Raw genomic sequence first — 22,437 nt, 5'->3', positions numbered from 1 at the left:
TTGGGAATGGATTTCTACCCAAATCAACATAATTTTGAAATGTGTGTGTATAAAGAGTTATTTAGGATCCCTAAAAGGTGATCTGTGGAGTGCCACCACCACTCTTTTACAGGCTGTGGCCATCACTGCATTTTCACTGAATCATAGAATGGTTTAGGACAGAAAGGACTTTAAAACTCATCTAGTGAGAAATCCCTTCCTAATATCCAATCTGCACCTGCCCTGTTTCCGTTTGAAGCCATTTCTCCCTGCCCTATCACTACGTGCCCTTGTGAAAATACCAAAGAGCCTCTCCCTGCAGCATACCCTCAGTGCTGTGATCAGAGATGTTGCATCTGCTTTCTGGACTTGGCTTTAGGCAGCAGCAAGGCACAAGTTGCTCAGATCAGGGCAGGGCTGCAATTGCACAGGTATAGCTGCAAGTAAGACATTTCAGACACCGAGGTCCTATTTTGATTATTGAAAACATCCAAAGTAATGAAAACAAAAGTGGTAACTTCCCTGGCGCACTGAGTTCGGATATTGGAATTCAGGAATTTGATTTTACAATGAATGCATTGAGGAGAGTACTTACTGTAAGGGGCATAGGGTCATGCTTTCATGTGTAACAAAGGTTTAATGAAAAGGATAAAAAATATTATTTATTTTTCAATATTCAGAACACATAGGAGAAAAGACTGTACAAGCTCAACTTTTAAGTAGCTGCTCTCATCAGAATCAGAAATCTGAACATCTCTTGATCTCGTGCAATCAGAGGGAGTAGCTATATAATTAAATCAGGCCACACATTGAGCAACTATATATGGATTTCTGGAGCTAACATTAAGATCCTCTTTTTAAAAGCTGTGTTTAGATGGTTAGAAATAAAGATCTTTTAAACATAACTTCTTTTAATCCCTGCACTTACTGCACTCATTTTAAACAGTACTGATGCAAATAAATTCATCAGAAAATTATCCTGGCAGCTTGATATGCCATGGGTATTACGGCATAAAATCAACCATAAAAACCAGTGCTTCAAAAAAATTGCACTGCAGATAGTCATGAATAAAAGAAGATTGTGACTTACAAGAAATATACAACCCCTCCTCCTGTTAATCTGTTCCATATTTGATCACTGAGCTTGCATTGCAGTTGAAAAATATCCTGGGGGACTACTTAGTATACTGCCTAATCCAGCCATCCACCCCCTGCAAAGTACAACCTCATGCGATTTTGTTTCATTATGAGTTTCTCTACAGCTCCAATGACCCAGCTCAGTTTCACCTCCAGCAAACAGGTCTGAGCATGAAGAAATAGCTTCTGTGGCCAAAACTGTGCAGAAATATGTAATTCTGTACCAGCATAATTGTGCGAGCTGAGCTAATGGAAAAAACATACTTTGTCCAGTTACCTTCTAGGCATGGCTGGAGTTACTCCATCTGCAATCTGAATGGATTATGTGGTCTTGTATCTCTGACTTTGCTTTGGCATATTTTCTTGTTCTTAACCCTTCATTGGCAGTATTACAGCTACATAAAAGCTTTGTTCAAACTCCAAAGGTTTACCACTTCTGTTAAACAATGTTCTTCCTGCCATTAAATGTTTTTTATTTCCACTAGACTTTGCCCACCAGTGGGGATGTTACAATATCCTTTATCCTCAGTTAAAACAAAAACATATCTTCCCTCTGAAAAGTCATCAGACCCAGAGCTTCTAAAAATCATCTGTCAAAATATTAATCCTCTTTTCCTGGGCTCTGTTAACCATAGTATACCAGGCTACAAGCAGTTATAAAATATCACAGCTTTACAAACCTGCCCCAGCAGGATCCACCTCTGTGAGGGTGTCTTCCCTGGGGAGTTTAGGATGGAAAAGAAATGGCCATGAACTGTAGCCAGGGGTAAATGTGTGTGGGGAGACAAAGTCTGGATGTTTGAAGCATCATAAAGATTGTAAACTAAGGCTTAGTTCTCCCTGACCAACGTGAAAAGTCTCTGCATGGGCTGCAGTTTTCCTCTGAGAGAGTGAGCTAGAACTAGCTGAGATAACTCACAGCTTTATCACTTTGGCCATCATGCAGGGCACTCCAAGCCCTGGATAAGGCCAGCAAAGATCCACATGGAAGAGCAGAGCATTACCAGCATCAGCCAAGATCCTGTTCCGTGGCTTGAGGGCTGACAGCATGGCTCCTTATCTACCTGCCTTATCACTAAGACATTGCTCTCTACACCTTCAATCCTTCTCCTGGTTTTCTTGTTCCAAAGACAATCCCTTATGCCCTATCCCAAACAACATCTCTTTAATCTAACACAATTACAGCTCCACCTAATTTCGAATTCCTAGTCTTGCACAATATGTACAAGTGAATACAAATTCTACATCCTGAACAAGATGTACAAATTTCTTAAATTAAACAGTCACTCACAAATTGTAACTAGGGACCAAGTTAGTAAAATCCCAAAAGAAGGGAGCACAATAAATTTCAAGGCTGCTCTTCCTGCTACAGAAAATCCAGTGTTAAAACCTGACTATAAAGGCCTGACAAGAGATGCTGCACTAGGAATGAGGGTTATGAAGGTTAAATAAAAAATAATATCATGATTACACACTCCCAGATGGTAACACCAATCCATAGGTGACAGTAGCCAACAAATATAGTAACAAATACATTCAACATACCCTAGAGAACAGAGAAGTAAAGAAGCTCCAGACAAAGCTTACAGAGGAAGGACTGATGACTTCCACTACAGGGCAGGGGTTGAAAATACACATGGATTTGCAGGTGATAGACCAAGACCAGCCTTTGGAACACAGTCAGGAATTTTGACCACCCACCATCTACTGTGCTAGCAGGAAGCTGTTGGTCCAAGCTGTGACATGATCTGTGTTGTAGATGCAGCATTTGTAATTCAGGATCAGTGGATTGGCCACCATTACTATAGTGCTTGGATTTTTGTCTTCCTGAAAAGAAAGTTGAATCTCCAGGGAACATAAACATCTCAATTTTTTTGGGGCATGCAAAATTGGATAAATTTTTAAGAAGTAAATAATAATAATATATTTCTTATTTCTTATCATCTCCAGTTGGGGTGTAAAAGCTGTTTCAAATGATTGAACAACTCGTCCTTGTTGTGTGAAAATCCATTGTGAGAGGAAGCCCAACTGCAACATGGATTAGGGCCTTACAAGTGCTGGACTGAGCAGGTATCAATTGCAGTGACAGCTGCTCCTGCACTGAAATGTACTCGATTCTGGGAAAAAAACCCCAAGAGTGAACTGGCTTATTTAGCTTTGGATGCTGCAGAGAGGAATGACTGTGCAGTGAAGGTTTTTGGGCTGCACAAGTCAATTTTACACACAACTACTTGAGAATTCTAAAAGGACTTGTTTGTTCACAAGGCTTAGTTTATATTTCTGCTTACAATTTATACTTCTGTTTTTGATTTCTCACAACGTTTGTGTCCTTTTTCCAGACCCCCCTGCAAGTCTTTATTCACTAAAGCTTTCAGAGTTTTGTTTTTGTTCTAACATTTTTGCATTCTAAGTTGTTTTTGTTATGATGTACCACACTGAGTGCTATAACAGCCTGTGAGGGATAGTTTCTAAGAAGAATAAATTATGGGCATTAATACAACAAAGCACAGAGCTTTTGAACATTTGGTTTCAACGTGGAAAGATTCTCTTTCATATGAGAATCATGTTGAGGATTTATTTCTAGGGGACTTTTTTCTGCTATGAAGATCTAACAAAGCAGTATTCTACTGAAGGCTTGTTTTTTTCCTTGCACATGCAGTCATGGTTATTGCAGAGCTCTTCTGCTGTTTCTCATTTTACTGCAAGGTACCTATGTGCATATGAAAGGTACACTGTGCAGGGTTTGCTTTCAAGTTTTCCATTAAGTGGGGGGAAGGAGGGTATGGGGGTTTTGTTTGAGCTTCTTTTGTGGAGAGAGATTAAGGGAAGGATTCGGAAACCAGGGGCAAAGTAGTTCTTTAAATAAATCCAGATCTTCCCTCTATAAACATATGCCAACCAAATATACAAATTATAGCAAATTGGTTGTCTGTGTTCACAACTGGGCTCATGCTAAAAACTAAGAACACTGTAAGCATGAGTTAGAACATTTATTTGGACCCCCTTGAAAAGTCTTCCTTTCAGTAGGTTCAATCCTGCAACATAAGTAATTTAGCTCTCATGAGTAGTCCCATTGACTAAAAGTTGGGCCTGGATTTACAGGGTCACCTAAACCAACAGAGGAGTTTTGAATGCAACATTTTCCCATAAGTCACTTCCCATTATACACTTTTGCCACCTGGACTCCATCTCCTTAAATCTGCTTTATTGGTCCCATATGCCTTTACTCCATGAAGTGCTCGAGCTTTGATGGAATGGCAGGGACACAAGCAAGCACCGAGCAGCTTTCCTGAGCTGGTGCTGCAGCCGCGCTCCCAATTAATGCCTCCATTCATAGAGCTGTGTCCCCACACTGCAAGCAGGGAACAGCCTCCCACTTGTAGTGGCCAAATATGCTGGCTTTCTCTTCCAAATCTGCTCACAAAATCCACTGTGTCATGGCTGCCTCCAGCTTGCAGCTCTGTGCCCGTGTTCTTTACACCATGGATTTGCCTTTTGCTGAGTACTGCTGAGTGCTGGACACCAAGCGCTTCAACTCCCATGGGGTTTGTTCCCTCCTAGTGCCCAAGAGCAGGATCTCACCTGCAGCCCTGCAGGTCTGGAAGCTGACAGCCCCCAGCTGGCACCACTGCCTCCTTCTTGTGCCATCTATGGCTTCCACTTGGGTCCCAGGGGATTTAATTTAGTTCTTCAAAAGGCACAAAATACTTTTTCCCCCCGTGATTTTGGATCTGGTTTCTGGCTGTTTAGCAAACTGACTCACCAGATCCAGCTGAGCCTCTGGGCTGATTCTCAGGAATCCCCATAAGTGGAGTGGGAGGAGGACAGGACCACCACATTCAGAAGGCCTGTATTAACTAATTGTAGAATCATACACAAATTAGGGAAGAGAAAGACATGGCTCCATCTATCCTTCTGGCTGCATACCTCCATACACCTTCTCCTTTTTGTCTGTCTTTTGTAATATAAAAAAAGTAAGAAAATATTTTAGTGCAGATTTCCTGAAAACAATGGCAGTTTTTGGACCTGAACAGATCTTTAGCAGTACCTAAATGTATTTCAAAGCTGGCATGTTAGCTATACACCTACTTTTAAGGTAAAGATGCAAGCAGTTTTATTATATCATGCTCCAGGTCAAAAAGTGGGGGGTGAGAACCACAAACTTTGCAATGTTTGACTTGAACTCAAGTGAAAACATCTGAAGGCTTTTGTAGGTGTTTGAACTTTTCAGTGACAGGAATCAGGGTAAAAGCAACTTGATTATTTCTTTTTATCACTTTCCAGCTTTGGTAAAAAACCAGGAATTAGTTAATTACTTCAGACACCAGTGGTGTTGGATTGGTAGCAGCAAGGAGCTCCGAGCATTTTCCTTGTAACTGCTGTGCTGAAAAACTCCTGTGTGTTTCCTTCCTCACAACATGTCTCACAAAGAGATTTACGGCTGTGTCTTAACCACGTGTCAGTGAGCCAATGCATCAAGATTTACAGCAGAAAATTTGGAGACTTATCTTCCGCTGAAATTTCCCAGCGATAGCTATTATAATTTATAATAAGTGTTTGTATATTTAATTAGCTGTGTGGTGAGTTTAAATACTAGAGAAAAGTGGCTTAGATGAAGGAAGCAAGTCATCCCTTCCCATCCCTGCAAAGGGTAAGCAGGAGCTGAGTAATGAGATGAGATTTTTTTGCTGCACCATGCTGCTCACCAGCAGCAGCAAGTTAGCGTATAGGAATACCAAGAAATGGATATTTATTTGCATGTCCTGAGGTTTTGCTTTAGTTCTTGCAGGATCTCTTACCATCAATGCTACTTCTGTCAATTTGTTTTCAGCTGGACTCGCAAACATCCCAGCAGAGACAAGGACCCATACAGTAAATTTAAGGTGGTGATCACTTGCTTAGCCACCTTTCACTAAACTAAGAATTTAAAAGCCATTTCTCCAGGGTTGATTGGTTTTGTTTTGATTTTGGTTCCTTTTTTGATTTTGGCAGTCCACATGCACAGGGCAGGGGTCTGTGAGACTGGAACAGAGAGAGGCAATGCACTTTTGAGGGGGTGACAAGGAAGAGGCCTGGGGCAGGTGAGAGCTGAACACCTCTATTTTCTTTACATCTCCTAGCACTGTATTTCTTGACAGCTCTCAGCTGCTTTCATGACATGGATGCCAGGGAATGAACAGCACAGCAAGGAGTCCCTGTAGGTGGCCTAAGCAGCACAATTTGCTGTTACAGAGATGTACTTTTTTCTCAGACCTGTTTTCAGCCAACAAAAGTTCAAATCCAGCTAAGGTGATGTCAGCTCCTCCCTCTCATTTTCTGGCTCATGCCCAGAGTATAATCTTGCTCAACATCTCAAATACGAAACCTTTCATTAGGGCTTTGAGCATTTCCAGTTTAAGTTCCAGTTTAAGTTGTTGCAACCTCTTCCATGTAGCCAGAAGAGCATATAAAACTCAAGACACCCCAGCAACTTGCCAAGTTGTGTTCAGCTGAATTTCTTGCTTCCATTTGGAGTTAGCTGTTATGGATCACAGTATTGAAATAAACATATGTTAGACTGCATTAATGAAGAGCTGTTGAGCTTAGAAAACTCCAAAAAGCTCTTCAACACAGCCTAATTTCAGGTTTCAGATTTTTTTTGCTTCATCTCAAAGTTCCAGATCCATTATTCTCAGTACCACTGCTGATTCTTATCACCACTTTTGGCTCAAAAGGTTAAAACACCTCCAGATTCAGCCTGCTATGCCTCTTGCTATCATCCCACCCCTAAATCCATTACCTCAGAGAAAAACATTTAATAGAACAAGCCTAGAGGAGACTGGCAAAAATTAACAGGTGAGAGCACCCATCCTTCTTCCACTTTTTCTTCTTGCCTCACTGACAGTAATTTCCACATAATTTTTGCGTATAAACGTCTTTCTGTAAAAAACATATTTTAACTTTTACAAGGTAGCACCTTCAGAAAACACATAATTATTACTGAAGTAGAATTTTGCTGTTTGAACTGTTAGTCTTTACACATCTTCCAGGGGACCAATAAGATTTTCCAAAGTAAAATTAAGCCCAAATATACTTTAAGAGATGACTTTTTAAGGTGTCTCCTCCATTTTAAAGGATTTGTAGAGCACAATCCCATCTTGTTTCCTTCCCAAGTTACCTGCAGGAGATGCAGGAATTCTTGATGCACAACAAAAAGCCGATTTAGGTATAAATGCAATACATGCATAGTAGAAATACAACAAGTAATAACTTTTAAAATTTAATTATTGGTGCACGTACTCTCCAGCAAAGTTTCACCCATCTATTAATTCAGCTCATGCTTTACCAATAGGTTAAACCAGCAGGATTCATGTGGAACTATGCAAATAAATAACACCAATAATACAACATCAAGAGGGTTCCAAGGGTGCTGCCTCTCTCTTGCAAAGCAACAGTCTACCCTCTCTGATCCCTTACGCTTTTGCCATTCATCTCAGGTTGGACGTAAGATGAAATTGTTAAATCAGAGGCTGGGGAGGATGCCAGACTTCCAAACCCAGGCTGTGAAAGGCCCCCTCTGTCCATTGCAGAGTTTCACAGGGACTGCAGACAGCAGATCTGAGGCAGCCTTTCAGGCCTGTCTTTATCAATCAAATCTCCTCTTGTGCTCTGGAGGAACCCCTGGAGAGACTTCAGCCCCCCGTTTATGCTGGTGCGAGGGGGCTTGGCTGTGTGCACCCCCAGGCTGCCAAACTTTCCCTTTACACAGGTCAGCTCTCAAGCAGCACTAGCCTACCTCTGCTTGCAGGACTTCTGGTTCTTGAAAAAGTTTTTGATATACAGAAAAATAAGATACTTGTCAGGAGGAGAAATTAAGCCTCCTTCAGTTTTATTACATTCTTTCTATTTTATAGGTAGGATTTTTCTTTTTTGTTTGCCTTGCAAAATACATTATAATATAGTAATCAGCCACTGGAAGGAGTTTGCTTTTGATTGCTTTGGATGACCTGCCTTAGATAGACTGTGCCTGAAGTAGAAAAGATCAGTCCTGTATTTACTAACATGCCACAGGCTCAGGGAAAAAAGGGGGGAGTGATCCCTCAAAAAGGCCTGTTTGTTATAAAACCCAGCACAAGTAATCAATATACCCCAAAAGAGCAAAGGCAGTGATGGAGCAAACCCTTAATGTGAACCAGACCGAGTAACACGCAACAATCAGCTTGATGGGTGAAGTAGTGATTTGGCAAATGTTCTGACATTTCTTGCCATGGGATTTCCGGACAGTCATGGTGAAAGTAAGTAAACATGCCTCCTCAGAAATAACATTAGCAACAGGCCCAACAGTAACACACAGCTGGGCAGTTCATTCAGAGCAGGGATTCCTTCCTTTGCCTGATACTAAATCTTACCCTCCACATGGGGCTACAAAGTAGCTTGGGTATGAATTTTATATCAAATTTCACTTCCATCAAAATACTTCTGAGCTGGAAGTGCAACTACATGATTGCCAAGTTCACCCTTCATGACAAAACCAAGAGGTTCCCTGAATTAATTCATATCCATTGTGAATGTTTGAGAAAACAGCCCAGGAGCTGGTGCTGTCTGTCTCCCCAGCTCATGCATTTTCCATTACGCAGAGAAATTGTATATTTCAGTAACAGGATTACTCAGGCATTTCTGAGGAATTTTAATCCAAAACAATTTCCTTGCCTAGAAAACAAGAATGAGAGGGTTAAAACATTATCAATATTAAAGGTTTAAAACATTGAAAATACTAATTGCTATTCCCATGTAGCAACTGAATCTTGACTTTTTTGTTTGTATTTCATGGAAGGAACTCCTCCCATCCCTGGGGACCATGAACTGTGCAGAATGGAGAGAAGCAGAAAAGGGATGTCTCATTTTGTCAAGAGATGCATTCAGTCACTCAAAAATAAAATAATATATACAATCACTTAATAAATCTTCAGCTCAAGAGCTACTAATCAAGGGTTCTTTCAGTGCCTACAAACTCAGATGATCTCCTAATGCCCAGCCCTTCTTTCTGATTACCTGAAAAGTGATCTGAGCTTTTTTGGTGACACCAGATTTGGGGGGGGGAGTTCGAGACAGTTCCCTGGAGACTGGAAATCAATAGCAGCAATTGTATACAAACTTTGAAACTCTTGGGTAAAACATCAGGACCCATGGGGAACATTCCTGCATTAAAGTCAGTGTTTGATTCCAAAATTTGATATCTCCAAGATGGTAAGAGAGATTTAAAGAAAACAAGACCATCACTCAAAGCCTGACAGAGGCTATTACAACATCACCTCCAACAGGCATTAACACTGAGTTTTAAACACTGAATGCTAGGGTTTGATGCAGCTCCAGGAAAGTGCTATGCTAAGCTTTGGAGAAGATGTACTAAATTTGGAATGTTGTCCAAAGAGAAAACCAGTTATATTCACCAAAATTCCATCTAATATTTTACAATGACCCTAAGACAGGCAGATTTAACAAGGGATGGCAAGTAGCCACTGATTTGACTCGAAGGTCACCTGTCAAATACAAACAGTGATCATGTACTGAGAAGCCACACAGTGTTCAACAAGTAGCACAAGGCTGAAGGGAGCTTGAAGTGTGGCTGAGGGCAACCTCCTGCCTAATGCAGAAGGAGCTCCCAGCTGGTTGTGTGCTTCTCTGCTACCAAGGACCTGATCAAGATAGCAACCAATTCTGTGTTGTAGAAGACATCCAAGGTAGGCCAACAATTCTCCTGCACTTTTTAGTATATTCATATCTCTGCAACAACCAGCTTTAACATGTCCTTATGGTATCAGCATTATCACCTAAATTTGAAATATGTCACCCAAAATGTACTCCAGGTCACTCAGACTAGGATAGATTTCCACTGCCACTCAATCTGTCCTCTGGTCAGACACTGATTCATGTCTGTTGCTCTGGCTCATATATGTCCTGTTCAGGTGCTTTCTGTACAGGTCTTGGTGCTGTAGACCCTTGTTTAAAGCAACATCAACCACAGCAAAAAACAGATGTTCTTACAGCCTTGCTTCATCTGCTTCCCACATGAACACCACAGAGCAAACCCAGGCAGAGAGCTGTTCCAGATTAGAAATGTTGAACCAGCTTGCTCTCAGACACATCCATTTAGCAATGCTAAATGCTGATGAGAAGAAAGGGGCACAGAACACACCCTTGCTGTTCAAATGCTACAGAGCTGCACATCAGAGCTGTAGGACCAGCTGAATCTTCCAGGTGCTGCCAGTGATACTGACAGCAGCACAGCAGCTCAGCACAGTCACTGCATACAAATTCCTGACTTCTTTATTGTGGAGCACCATTCAAAGTTTCTCTATGGACAAGATGATAAAGAAATGTCTTTGCAGTGGTGTCCAAGCAGCTTCCAAAATATCTTGACAGCATTCCTTTGAGGTAAAGACAGCATCACTTGCAGATGAGACACAGGGACATTAACAAACTATTTCTACTACATTTAAGAGCCTATCTTAAGACTTCAAGAATGCACAGCTTTGTAAAGCACTACTACCACAGTCTGTAATAGGCACTGCCAGAGACTGGCTGTATTGGATGTGTGCAGCACAGACTTGCTACCTTCATGTGAACCCATCAAGACTCAGCAGTTCTCCTAATCAGAGCTGGGCCCTGCTGAGTGCTCAAAAGAGAAGTTTAAAAATGACCTTTTCTAAAAATTATAGCTGAACAGACCTGGCAGCATCTCATAATAATTGTGTCTATGGAGACACAGAAACAGGATCCTGCTCTCCAGAAAAAGATTGAGCTGATCTGAGCATGACCAGATTTCTCCTGCAGCCCCATTCAAGCCACTGTGTTGAGATTGTCTCATTGCACTTGAATGCCAAGGTACTGCATAAACTTGCCCAGATGGTATTATGTCCATTCAAATGGACCATATTCATATTCTCCAAAGAGAGTGCTTTGTGGCTTGGTTTTTTTTTTTTTTTTAATTATTTTAAAAAACTGAATTCAAAGAAGAGCAATTCCTAGTGTGCTGATGATGTGCTGCCTCCTTCATGGTTCACGAGCAGTACTGGAACATGTCCGACTTGCATGAGGTAAGAGATTGGCAACCATGGCTGTTGTAGGCTGTCATCCCTTTGGTAACTCATACCTACAGAGGAATAAAACACATGTTTTAAGCAAATGGATATGAAACCTCTTGGCCAGGAGCAGTGAGACTCCTGAACCTCTGGCTACAACCCAGTGGATCGTGGCTCTAAATTATTCTGTCTAGTCATCTTCGTCCATTGATCTTGATGCCCAGCTTTTCTTCCTTGTTGCTATTGCCTCTCAGATTTTCCTTTAACTTCATGGTCTGTCACTGGTTCCCTTTCACAGTTCTTGATCCATTCACTTAGCTCCCTTACTTCTGCTACCTCTGCCATGGTGGCAGTGATTATGTGAACTGCTTCAGCCTTGTATCAAGGTGCTAACTCACAGAAATTCACAAGGCTTTGGTTGCACCATGCTGGAGTCTCTTCTGGAAATCAGGCAAGGACTTCTAAATCACGTGAATGGTTTGGCCAGTTTTACCTCTCACGTCCACTGAAAAATGTGAGTCTTTCAGTATTTCAGGCAGATATTAGTGGATGATTCAGGGAGCAGATACACATGGTTGCCAGCCATTGAGTTGAAGAAGCCCCAGAGAGAGTCAAGAGATGATAAAGTTGAGCAAAACTGAGAGTTAATCCAAAGCTTGTAACTTGCTCTCAGCTCCCCTGGGAACACACAACACACACTGAGCAATGGATTCCAAAATATTAAGAAATAAGCTAGCGTGTAAGAAAAATAAGGATCTCCTGTTGAATTAAAGAGTTAGGTCATTAATGCTTGTTCATATTACATTACTCACACTTGAGAGACAAATAACTATCTGTTGCCTCACTAACCCACATATTTATTTGAACAAATATTTCCCAAGAAGTAGGGAGAGAGAACCATTTCAACAGAAAAGTTCTATATTATGGTCTTATCATAACAAGCCACTTCACAGTATGCTGATGTGTATCGTATACAAGCATCCATTGTGAAAAGCTATTAAGTGTATCTCATTTTACAGTGCTGACATGTTGGTTCCTTCACAGAGGTCATTAGCTCACAATGGGGCCTCTCATTTCCCTATGCCTTTCTAAGGTTTTGCTATATTTCAGAATCAAACCTTAGTATGAGCATTATTAACCCGGAGGGGCATGATTGGTGCCATATAAAGTCAAATTATATAGAAATCCTGCAAGTATTCAGAATAAATTTTATTTATTTACATATATAGAAGGAAAACTACAATCTCTGAATGGAAAGGACATAGTACATGCTTAGGTCAATTTCATATGCTTAAGATGTTTAACAGAGTAGCCTTGCAAAAAGGAAAAAATACCCAATCCTAAACAAAACTACCTATTTTCCTCTAGGCTGAAAATGCTGCTTAGTCACCGGTTCCCAGGCCAACCTGTAAACAGTGCTGGACATGAGCAGTGTGTGGAGGTGAATTGCCGCCTGTATTTTGATCAAACAGATCTCTGATTGCTGCTGGAGCACCAGCATGACCCCCAGTCCAGAAAGGAGAGACATGCCAGGCACTGGTGCTGTTCCCTGTCCCCAGGCACTCCAGCAGCCCAGAGCTGTGCCAAGGGCAGAACACTGAATTCATCCTGTAGAAAACACTAGAGACAGTCAAAACCTCTGAAAAAGCAAAACAAGAAGTCTGGGGAGTAGACAGTGGCAAATGACCAGAGTACCCTCACCTGCACACTGCATATGCAGGTTTTACCATCTCTGTAACTGTCTCAAGGCCACGAGAGACTATTTGGTGGCATGTACTGACAGCCCAGGCATAAACGTACTTCCATCTTCTGGTTAAGCTCTTCATCTCAATGAGATTTGAAATCACGTCTGAGCTGGGGAATTGTGAAACAATAGTAGAAGAAAAGAAAATGGAGAGAAGAAAGAGGGGAGACAGAAGAGCAGGGGGATGGGGCTGGGGAGAAGAGGAGCTTGAGAGCTGATGGGGTGCAAGGTAGCCTTAACTGCGCACTGTATGCAGCCCATGAGAGGTACACAGTGGCTCACCTTCCAGCCCATCCCCTCCCCTCCCCTCCCCTCCCCTCTCCTCCCCTCCTCTGTCTGGCAAGCTGCTGGTACAGCATGTGCTGCCACATGAAATGTCCAAAACAGCTCATTTGTGTGGTTGATGAACATTTCAGTCACAATGCAGAATGTAGGCGGGAGAAAAAGTCCTGGCACTTGTGACTGCAGCTTGGGTGCCTGCAAGTGCTTTTTTACCCTCCTGAAAGGGCAGAGAAGTAATTAGTATGTAAATAGAGGACCTGAACAGTAATTTGAAGGAAGAGAGAGATGCTGCCTTCTCAGAGATGAACTCTGCGGATACAAAAAGAAACAACAACAACAAAAAATCTTAATTATACCAGCATCCAAAAAGCTGGGATAGTCATGTCCCACTAATGAATGTCAAAGGCCTGAGAATATTAAGTATTACACATGCAACAACTCACCTCCTGGACCTTCTTTTAACAGTAATATAGCATTGTGAATGCCTTATACTAATTCATCTTTACATTAAATATCAGTTACCAAAAAACACTATAGATTTACAGCTTCCCTCTTTTCTGTAGCAGAGAAGTAACTGCCAGGGGTTGGCTTCATCCTCGGGTGAAGCCTCCATCATATTTAAGTACAAGAAAGGTAGATGAATGAGAAAAACCTGCACTCAAGCTGAAGAAGCTGGAAGGGGCTCTCAGTGGCATTGTAATATCTGCTTCAAATGGTGGCACTGATTACCCAAAATCATCTCAGACTCTAGGGAAAGGAAAGGTACAAGTCATTGCCTTAACTCACAGCCACAATCAGAAATACATACTGACAAAAACACAGCTCAAAGGCTAATTCCCAACTGTGTTTCTGTGCAGCCCAAGTATACATTACATACATTACTACAGAACAGGTAAATCAGGCTCAAAGTGTATTTGATTTTTGTAAAACAGCTGTAAATCACATATTTAGAAGCTTTCTCTATTCCTGATAGCACAAATCACTAAAGGAAAATGCAAAGTGAACTGCCAAGCTGTTAGTTTCTGTTGGATGACAGATACTCACTCATGATACTCTGCTTGACTCAGAGAAAGAAATGAGGCTCTTGCTAGGTTCTCAGTTAAGGAATACAGCACTCAAGGAAAAAGGTCAAAAATTAAGCAGCTGTTGTACATTATATACATTACCACTTTCTTGTTTTCATTTCACAAATTATTTTATCTCCAATTAAAATTTTAAACATTTTTTTTGCAAAAAGAGTACTGTTATCAGCTGCTCTCTCCACACTATTTTACTCTGAGGTTTTCATATCTCTTCATCATAGCCATAGTCAACAACCAATTCCTTGATTCCATTTATCAGTTCTCCTACGGTGTAATTGTGTTTCTCTTCCATTAAGAGATATACAAAAAGCTTTTGTTCTCTGTCCTCCTTTGTCTTCATCCTACTTATTAAGTGCTGAGCATTTCATAGAGCACCTGAAAGATTTTCAGTGCTATAAAAAAAAGTCTCTGTAAAAATCTGACTCTCAAAATAAAAGCAACAGAAAGTGCTCAGTATTTTGAAATTAGTCAACTACTCAATAACAAATATAAGAATTCCAACAATATAAAATGACATTTGAGATGAAGAAGCATTTTTTATACATACTGCTCCAAACATAAGCGAGATGCTTGCACAGACTCTGGAACTGTAAAATGTCCACAAGGGACAAGGAATGTCTGTGTTTGGTTCTCAGAGAGAAGAAATAAGCTGTAGCAGCCTGCTGGCCACAGACCATGAAAAGCCATGACAAGACTCAAATCCCCAAGAGTAGGTATCAACCTGCTCCTAAGCAGCTTAAACCCCCTGCTTTAGAGGATGTTTTTGAGTGATTTGTCTTTCTGGAAGCATGGACACCCCTCTGACATCTATTACATTGATAAACTGGAAGAAGACTTGAAGGCAAAGAAACAGTAGAGGAAAACAAGTGATGACAGCAGCAGCTCCATAACACATAAAAACAGCAGAAGCTGCCTTAGGAGGGTGAGTGACAAAGCTGATTGGAAACCTTTAATCTCTCCAAGTCTCTCCTCCCTGAGCTAACAGGAATTCTCAGACCCTTCTGTTCCTCCCTATCTCAAGTTTTTCACTGTACAGAAAAAACAGGAATTAAGTGACTAAAACTAGCAAGACAAAAATGCATTGTGAAAAACTTCCATGACATCTGTATCAGCTTGAAAAGTTGTAGTCAAATAGTTTCAAAACTTCTAAGAAACCTTCTTCCCCCATATGCTTTGATTCAGCTCCTGAGTGGGGAATGAGCTACAAAACATGTTAAGTTTCAAAAGAGATATTTTTCCCCCCAGAAATATGGTTTTGAAGAGGGGAAGAATCAATCAGGTCTTGCAATATGCTTTCATTTGTACCCCACTTTCAAACTCTGCCTTTTTAAGGGAATTTTTAAATTTAGAGATTGAACCAGTTACTTACACTTCACAGTGTGCTTTATTTACAAAATATATAGGAATATTTAGAAAATGAAAAGTGCATTTTCAGAATGAATTGCTTCAGATTAACTCTTGGGAAATCCAATTCTGTGGATTAAAAAATTTACAATAATAGTATTATTAATAAAAAGAACAAAAGTAATTAATAAAAGTCTATTTGACCTGACATGACTTTTGGAGTAATTTCTGAAGTTAGTTTCTTTTCCACTCTATCGTTGAGACCAATTTTTTTTAACACAGTAAATCAAAAAAAGTAACTGCCAGTCACATAAGCTCATCTCACTCCAAACTTCCAAAATGTCCAAAATGAATCTGATTCAAAACAATCACTCAACCAATTCACAACAAAATTAAGACTCCCAAAGAGGCACAGATGTGAGAACTTGAATTCTCCTTATTGTATGATTTTCTCGGAGCAAAGTCCCAAGAAGCAGTGGAGCCAAATGAACTGGCTGCTTCTGCTAAAGAGGGTTTTGTTCCTGCTCACGCCTCCCTCCCTCCCTCTTCCCACTCCACCCTTGACTTTACAAGCCAGGCATGAGCCTTGCTGCCTACTCAGCCTCTGCCCAAAAGCTTCAGCTCACTAACAGTGCAAGAATAACCCCAATTTTATTCATGGATTTTAGAGCGTTTTATCAGGCCACAGAAGAGCCCAGTTAGCAAAAAAATTCCTACATGCGACTGTGAGGTCAGGAGCTGTGGGGGGAAAAGAGCTTCTTGCTGCAGGAGGGACAAGCTGTTAAACCAGCCCAAACCATACCCACTTAGATTCACTTTCATTCAGAGATTAAGGAAATCCAGCTCAATATGCTTTCATTTGCTCTGTCACTTTATGGTGGTTACCACCACCTAAGCACCATTCTAACGGAAGGATTTTTCAATAAAATGCAAAGTCTTTCAAATGAAATCCTGCCTCTTCTACATCTACAAAGATTGCTAACATTGCAGATTTATCAGGACAAAAATAATAGCAAAAGAAAGCCTTAGAAATGTGTTCAGAATACCTATATTTACGGTATCAGGTAACTATGGAATAATGTCGACTTTAAATATTAGCTGCTGTGACTTAATTCATATGCAAACACTCATAAATTATTGTCATTTAAAATTATAAATTCAGAAAGTAAACATATATTTTAGAATATATATTTCAATGAATATATAAAAATTGAAACATACAGAAGTATTTAAATCTCATCTGAAACATTTTTACTTACCTTGTGTAATTTAAGGGCTGCTGTTTAACACCCATTAAAATCTGCTCCATTAAAATCTGGGTTCTTAAGTTCTGAGAATAAACTATCATAAAGAACTGAAAATAATGACATGATTAAAAATTTCTTGTATTAGAATTTGAAAAAGTTCTATTTCTATGAACATGAAATCAACTAAAACTAAGAGCTCTTATATTCCCAAAAGCTGAACAGTGTAAGACACTAATTTTCACTGAGAGGAGCCCTCGTGTCAGCCTGAGCGCTTTATGGACAGAGCTTTTTGATACAGAGATGTTATGAGCTCACCCAAGGACTCCACGAAGGTGCATCCTGCTGTCCTTCCCTCCACAGCACTGGGACACTCCTGAAACTCCTGCTTACTTGGACACCTAAGGAGAGGAGCTATGTCCTCAATAGATGTTCCAGCATGCCTACAAATTTAAGAGATGCAGTACTTACTTTGTGGACATTTTATTCTATAATTATACTGAAAAATAAAGAAAAAACCGAATGAAAAGTCTGCATTAGCAATGCATACAGATATTTTAGCATTACATATTTACTCTACATTTACGTGTGTTCTAATGTTTATATTGAACAAAATAAAGAAATTAATGTTAAAAACTGATATACCGAAATAAATTCTCCAGACTTTGACTGCTTTGCTTATTTTCAACAACACACTAATTTCTGCTTATATGTGTAATGTGCATTCTTGCAGTATTTGGATAACACCCCACTCAAATAAAATATTTTTGTTTTAAGAAGAGCACACTTTACAGCAGGAGTTTTAACCAGAAATGAGAACCCAGATCAAAAGCAACTGCATTGGTTACAGGCAACCTATGAGGTGGAGAGAACAGAGAGATTAATCCACCGTCCAAATATAAAATTTTAACTTGAATTGATGTCAGGTTTTAACTTTGAAATAGTCATGAGTTTTTCAGCAGAAGAAAAAACTCAAGCTAAACCACAATTGGTGAGATCTCTGGCAGGCAAAGACCTCAGTTTCCTAAATCTTCTGCAAGTGCTGGTCACATCCAGGGAGGCACCACAAGAACCTTAGCTGAAAAAAACCGGCAGATTAAAGAAACCATGAAAACAACCGTAGCAGTGAGGTCCCTGCACTGTGGTGGGGTGAAGCATCCCGTAAGCATCCCCTCCAGACATTTGCCAATGTGCTGCTTAAAAGCCTACAAGAAATGAGTTTTCACATCATCATTGGGTGCCTGTTGGAACGCTTTGCATCTTAATATTCAAAAAAAATTTTTTTCTTGTGAACAAAGCTAATACCTCCCTTCCCAAAGGAAATATCAAGAACTTCTAAACATTTTTTGTTGTAGCAGAATTTTAGGCATGTGAAGGGTGAGTTCCTCCCTCAGACTTCATTTATTCTAGACCAAGAATACTCCATATTTTCTTATATGCAATTCTACCTCTTGTTTCCATCTGCCCACTTATTTTTTAAAATATTTTGCCTCAAATCACTGGCACTCAATAGAACAATTACTTTCACATCTTAAATTTAAAAATTCCTGTTAATCCTTAAGTGACTTTTACTTTTGCAATAGTAGCAAACTGCTCACCTCTGTGCAAGCAGATTTTTTTTTTCACTGCACCATAGTAGATGGGGAGAATGGCTTGCTTTCATGCACTTCCTTTTCCCTGGAGTTCAGTATTTCACATTCATACCTTGTGAACTTCAGTTTGCTTTTTTTGAATCACCTGTGCAATCTGCCAAATTATTCTGATTTCTGAGCACACTTACCAGTCTGTGAACATAGCCTGTCCATGTTGCACCACCTGCACACCTTAAACTTTGTATTCCATCAAATACACTAATGGATATTCTGAACCAGGAACATGATGTAACCTCAGAAACTGCATTAGAAAATGTTTTTTCAGATTCTCCCCCTCCCTCCCCTACCTTCCAATTTTCTGTTGGCAGTATCTTCACCATATTGTCTCAGCATGTATTTTATAGTTCACTTAGTCATACAGCAAAACCTCTGATGGCAGAATTCCTGTGCTACAGCTCTGCCTCAGTTCTGTGCTTGTATCACTGAACAATACATTTTCTCTCAGCCTAGGAGTGTAAATCCACATCTCTGAAAGTAGAAACTACACCAGTCTAAATTATCCATGACCTCATTTTTAAAACATAAATGCATCTGCCTTCAATCTCCCAAACAATGCCAGCTTTCATTGCTTATTAGCCCAGGTCTCCCACAAACACCCCTGGCACTGTTACATCACTGCTTAGCCAAGGGAAAAACACCTCAGAGTATTTCCATTGAGCTGTGACTCTCTGTCTCACAGAGCTGCACACATGCTGAGTACCCAAAACACGCTCAGTACCTCATCCAACCCATGCTTAGGTGTTCCCCTTGCACCTTTAGCTCACCTAAGCTCCAAGAGCTCACAGTTATTGCTAAAAGGAAACCCAGGTGGGCTTCCCCTGACACGGCAAAGCAGCAGATCAGGAGAGGCTGCAGGGTTGCCCAGGGCCACTGTGTCTGAATCCAGCCCATACGGGCTCCAAGTGCAATGATTAGCACAGCTATCTGTGCAGTATTAAAAGGATGTGGTGTTTGAATAACAAAATAAGTAGATGCATATTACAAAATACCTGAGTCTATCATCTTTCTAGTCTACAGATAACTTTTTATTCCAAGAACTACAGGATTCACCAGCAGGTATAGAATATAAAATATTTATTAACTTTCATGAAACAGAGTATGGCTTTTAAAAAATCTTATTGGGTCCCTCTTGAACTTTCCCTCCTTGCTCTAAGAAGGAGAATCAGTCTCTCATGAAAATTTGTGAAAATTGATAAAAAAAAATATTTAACCCAAATACAACCATCTTATAGAACACTATGTGAACTCTGGGCAACAGAAGTTAATCACTATATATGGAAATAAAACACTGCTTCTACACATATAAAGAAAATAGATAAAAAGTGGCAGAGATTATTTATCTCTATTATTAAAACTTTTTAAATATTAAGTTTTTAAATAAAAACCTTCCTAGGTGTAAATAGTACACTGCATAAAACACAGCTAAAGAAATTTAGAAGTATCCATCATTTCAAGTCCCAGACCTAGTTTAATCTACTGATATATTTCTCCTGTGGATTCATGAGCTGATCTTGCTTTCAAACAAACCACCCGTCAGAAGGAAGAAAGACGTATTTTTCAATGTTTTAATTTTTCAACTTTTCAGAATTTTTTAAATTTTAGCAAACATCTTTCAAAAGCATATTCCAATATAAGCTTGAAGAAAAAAATCCTGCCTCTGTCAAAATAATTTGCAAACTTTATTAGATTTTTAAAAGCCTGATTACAGGACAAAACATGCATTACGCATTTTGCTAAAATTCCAAAAACAATTGCAGAATTTAATAATATTTAAAGGCTCATATCCATAATAAATACCACCAGCTTAAAAGCAGCCTGGAATTTTTCAAGAGTTTTAGTATCTGAAAAATGCAAATGTTCTACATACTGTTGTTCTTTTAGAAGTCTGACATTACGTTGCAATGGTTAAAGTAAGAAACAGGTCAGCTGAAGACTAAAGAAAATCCCTGTCTTTTGAGGAGATCTACACTTAGTTATACAATACTGCTCTGGAAACAGTCTGTCACCAAAGGCTTGGCAATTGGCATCCGCTTAAAACATACTCTGCCTCTAACATTCTTCAAAGGATTAAACCATAATTGATTCTGGCAATACACATGGTAAGCATGATGTGTAGGGGGTTGCCAGTGGACATGGGGCCCTTACATAAAGGGCTGTTTTCTTTGTTTAAAATGGAAAAAAGAGTGGGAGGTGTGGAGAACAGTGAAATACAAAATGAGTCAGAATAATAAACCATATTTTTTGAATCAGATTTCAACAACCACACATGCAAAAAGAAGGCTTCAAAGGTGGCAGAGCTTCTGAATTGCTGAGACAGTTCACATATTCTTAGTTCCATAAAAAAAGATAGAAGCTACAGTTATGTACATCCTTCTAACCACTCCAGGAGTATTGCAAGTTGAACTCCAGAGAAGCCACTGGCATCAGTCTGAAAGTGACGGGGAACGGATTGATCGTGCACTGGCTGGACTGTTAGAGAAAACAAAGGGATCCTTTTCCTTTTCTTTAGCATCATGTTTATGTTTATGTTTATGCTTATGCTTGTGTTTCTTCTTCTTTTTCTTGTGCTCATGGTGGTGATGGTGATGGTGATCGCTGTGTTTTGAGGAGTTTGATTCTTTGCTAAACACAGAGAGTGGAGCTGCTGAGACAGGGTGCATGGTTATCTCTCCCGCAGACTGTTCCTTACCTGAAAGAATGGACACGGTGGGATTAGCAAATGCTTAACTTGCATTGTTTCCAAACATTAGGAATTCGGAAATATTAGATAAAACCGACATTATCATTTAAACATAAAATCATGGAATCTGCTACAATGCTTGTACCATTTAGCTTTAGAGAAGGTTCTGAACATGCCATTAAAGTTCCCACACGACTGACAATTTGTAGGGATGGTCCTTCCTTCCTCAACAGCATAAAAGTATCCCGGACAATTAGGAACTGTAAAGAGCCCTAAGAAACTTTAAGTCATACTAGCTTCCTGAAATTCATTTTTAAATAGATTAGGAAGGCCACTGTACCCTGAATAATGCAAATATAACTGCTTGTGAAAATTCTGATAAAAAGAGCAAGACTGGCATAATAAAGTGCATTTTTGGGATGTGAACTCTTTCTAGCTGGGAGGCAAAGCTCCCCACAAGAACATACAAACATTTTGATAGTGGAAAACTAAACTGATTTTTCTAAAAATTGCCTCATACAACCAATTTAGCCTATTTGAAAGATTATGCAAGGATTTTTTTCTTAAACAAAACCAATACCAATAAAGACAATTACACCATCTTTATCAGTATGTATTTCACAAGTACACTAGAACTAGTTATATATTGAGCAAGCCTGATATCTGAACCTGAGGAAGGAGATATGATCCATGACATCTCAATTCAGGAATGACTTTCTCATTCTCTCTTTGGCTAATTTAATATTTCATTATTTCAGACAGACTGCAATAGCTTCAACAGTAGAGATTAAAGGGCATTATTCTAAGGATACCTTTGTTGAAGAGTGGAAACACTTGGAAGGTAGGAACACACAGATTCCTTTAGGCAGAAACTGAATCAAATCACTCACATTGCAAGGATGCCTTACAACTACATAAATGTAGAAAAGCACCAGCAGATTTTTGAAGGCAACTAATCCTCTAAGTATTACTTAAAATCGTTTTTCTTCATTGCTACTTTAAATATGGGGGTTTTTCCCACCCAGGTTTTGGTGAAAGGATCCCAATTAATTAACAAGAAATGATGCTATTTGATGTTACTATGCAATTATCTTTTTCTGTATATTTGAAAACACATTTCCCAGTACATATTTTTGTTTGGCTGGTTGGTTGTGTAACTCTACAGACAAGAATGATTTGTCCATGGTAATGATTCCTGGAAGTCTAAAGAGACAGCTCCTTGTACTATGACA

At 39.7% G+C, this 22,437-nt stretch overlaps 1 protein-coding gene across 3 annotated transcripts in view; it reads right to left on the bottom strand.

Annotated features, from left to right (window-relative positions):
* Positions 1-20,185: 20,185 nt before the first annotated feature.
* TAF2 (TATA-box binding protein associated factor 2) overlaps positions 20,186-22,437 on the bottom strand; it is a 60,661-nt gene continuing 58,409 nt past the window's right edge. For all 3 annotated transcript variants that reach the window (XM_068182258.1, XM_068182249.1, XM_068182268.1), the window contains one exon: positions 20,186-21,214. In XM_068182258.1, the coding sequence (XP_068038359.1) occupies positions 20,949-21,214 (266 nt within the window). In that variant the 3' untranslated portion in view covers positions 20,186-20,948. The remainder of the gene's footprint in view (positions 21,215-22,437) is intronic.

The sequence above is a fragment of the Anomalospiza imberbis genome, chromosome 1 (assembly GCF_031753505.1).
Source record: "Anomalospiza imberbis isolate Cuckoo-Finch-1a 21T00152 chromosome 1, ASM3175350v1, whole genome shotgun sequence".
Lineage (NCBI taxonomy): Eukaryota > Metazoa > Chordata > Aves > Passeriformes > Viduidae > Anomalospiza > Anomalospiza imberbis.
The sequence above is the reverse complement of the archived record's forward strand: the minus strand, read 5'-3'. Positions and strand labels throughout refer to the sequence as shown.